This window comes from Halyomorpha halys, unplaced genomic scaffold (assembly GCF_000696795.3).
Source record: "Halyomorpha halys isolate HHAL.00 unplaced genomic scaffold, Hhal_1.1 Scaffold14.1, whole genome shotgun sequence".
NCBI classification, from domain to species: domain Eukaryota; kingdom Metazoa; phylum Arthropoda; class Insecta; order Hemiptera; family Pentatomidae; genus Halyomorpha; species Halyomorpha halys.
In genome coordinates this window covers 1,174,019-1,175,716 of record NW_027115673.1, presented here as the reverse complement: position 1 = coordinate 1,175,716, position 1,698 = coordinate 1,174,019, and the positions used below count along the sequence as shown (strand labels likewise).

General features: G+C 37.4%; 1 protein-coding gene across 1 annotated transcript in view; it reads left to right on the top strand.

Annotated features, from left to right (window-relative positions):
* Window positions 1-1,698, top strand: part of LOC106679795 (alpha-tocopherol transfer protein-like) — a gene marked incomplete in the record, with an annotated part of 97,820 nt that overhangs the window by 47,243 nt on the left and 48,879 nt on the right. The window contains 2 exon segments of the mRNA XM_067052692.1: window positions 53-224; window positions 461-666. Of these exon segments, the coding sequence (XP_066908793.1) occupies window positions 53-224; window positions 461-666 (378 nt within the window).

The window sequence follows — 1,698 nt, the reverse complement described above, 5'->3', positions numbered from 1 at the left end:
CTGAACTGATATAACGATATCCAGTTACTTGTTCACAATTGTACTTGTGCAGCTGAAGGGTTACCTCTCGGCCAAGAAAAGAGACCCTGAACTGTTTCGACTGAGTCCTGCACTAGAAGACGTGGTCCATCTTGGCCATGGATGGCAGTGTGTCCTCTCAGGAAGAACCAAGAAGGGACAGGCCATCTTTGTCTCCCGTCCCGGCAAGTACAACATCATTTCTGGTGAGTCATAAGATCTTACTATGATAATTCTATACTCATTACATCATGGTTAAAATAAAAATATTTCAAATCCACTTAAAAATAATTAAAAATTGATCTATCAAAACAATTTTACAAATATTACCTGTATTTGGTACCAAAGAAATACACCAAAATTGAATATAGTCAGCATCTAGCATCCACAATACTTTTCTCAAATAAATTCAGGTCTCGTTCTCTATTTTCTTTCTCCACAGAAAAATCCAAACGTGGCGGCAAACAAGCTATGGTCGTAGAAGAATCGTTTCGGACTAATGTCCTTGCTTTGGAATGGAGCCTGCTGGAGGAGATGACGCAGCTAGCGGGCTTAGTCTGCATCATCGACATGGAAGGTTTCTCTCTGATCAAACACTCAGCTTTCCTTAACCCATATCACACGATGAGAACAACTTCTGTCGTCCAGGTCAGTTAGTTTTTATCGTTTTAGTCTTAATCAAACATGTCCTTATCAATTTATATCTTATTGTAAGTAGAGATCGGATTTTTGTGCGATTCTATCTTTTGTTCCCTATCTCTGAATTCAACCAAACCTCCGAAGAAATTTTGAGCATAGTATATACGTCTAAATAATATTAATTTTATATAAAAGGAAGATGATCCAGGTCCAGTAAAAAAAAAAACTCTCAAATAGTAATTTTTTTATTTATTTATTGCTATTTACAACTGTATATTATAATACATTTAGTAAATTTGATATCAGTTAAATTGGAATGTTACAAGCGTTTAGAGAAACGCTTAAATGACCTGTTACATTAGCAGGTCTTGTGGTCATCTTCTTTTCAGGCTGCTCAGAGCATTGTCAGGGATGGAAGAGGAAGTAAGGCTAGAAACTAGAGGGTTTGGATGGTTGGGGAGTTTGTAATGGAAGGAGTGATATCTGATTCGGGTTAGATCGGTTACATATGAACATTAAGGTCTTTATGTATGATTTTATTTGTGACAAAGTAAGGAGCATTGAGAATTTTACGAAGGATTTTGGATTGCAATGATCGGATACGAGAGGAATGCTATAGTTTAGTGGAGCCCCAAAGCTCAAATCCATATATCCAGATTGGCCTTATTACTGTTATGTAGATCAGTCGTATGTAATGTGTTGGAAGCTTAGACCGTTTGTGATGTACATAGTCGAATAGTGATGTACATAGTTGATACAAGTGATGTAATAGTCGAAATCGACGTGCAGTTTCCTGTCTTTTCAGTCTTGTGTTAGGCTTCCAGGTTAATCGTTTGTCCAAATGTAGTCCAAGGTAGCGGATCTGTTCGACAGGGGTAATAGTAACATTATTAAATGAAACTGAAGGGCGTCGGTAGGTTTACGACGAAGGGTAAAGGTGATTTGATGGATTTTATCTTAATCCTCCAATTACGACACCATTCTTCGAGGGCTGTGATATGGGATTGGAGAGTTTGGGATACAATTAATGGGTTATTATTA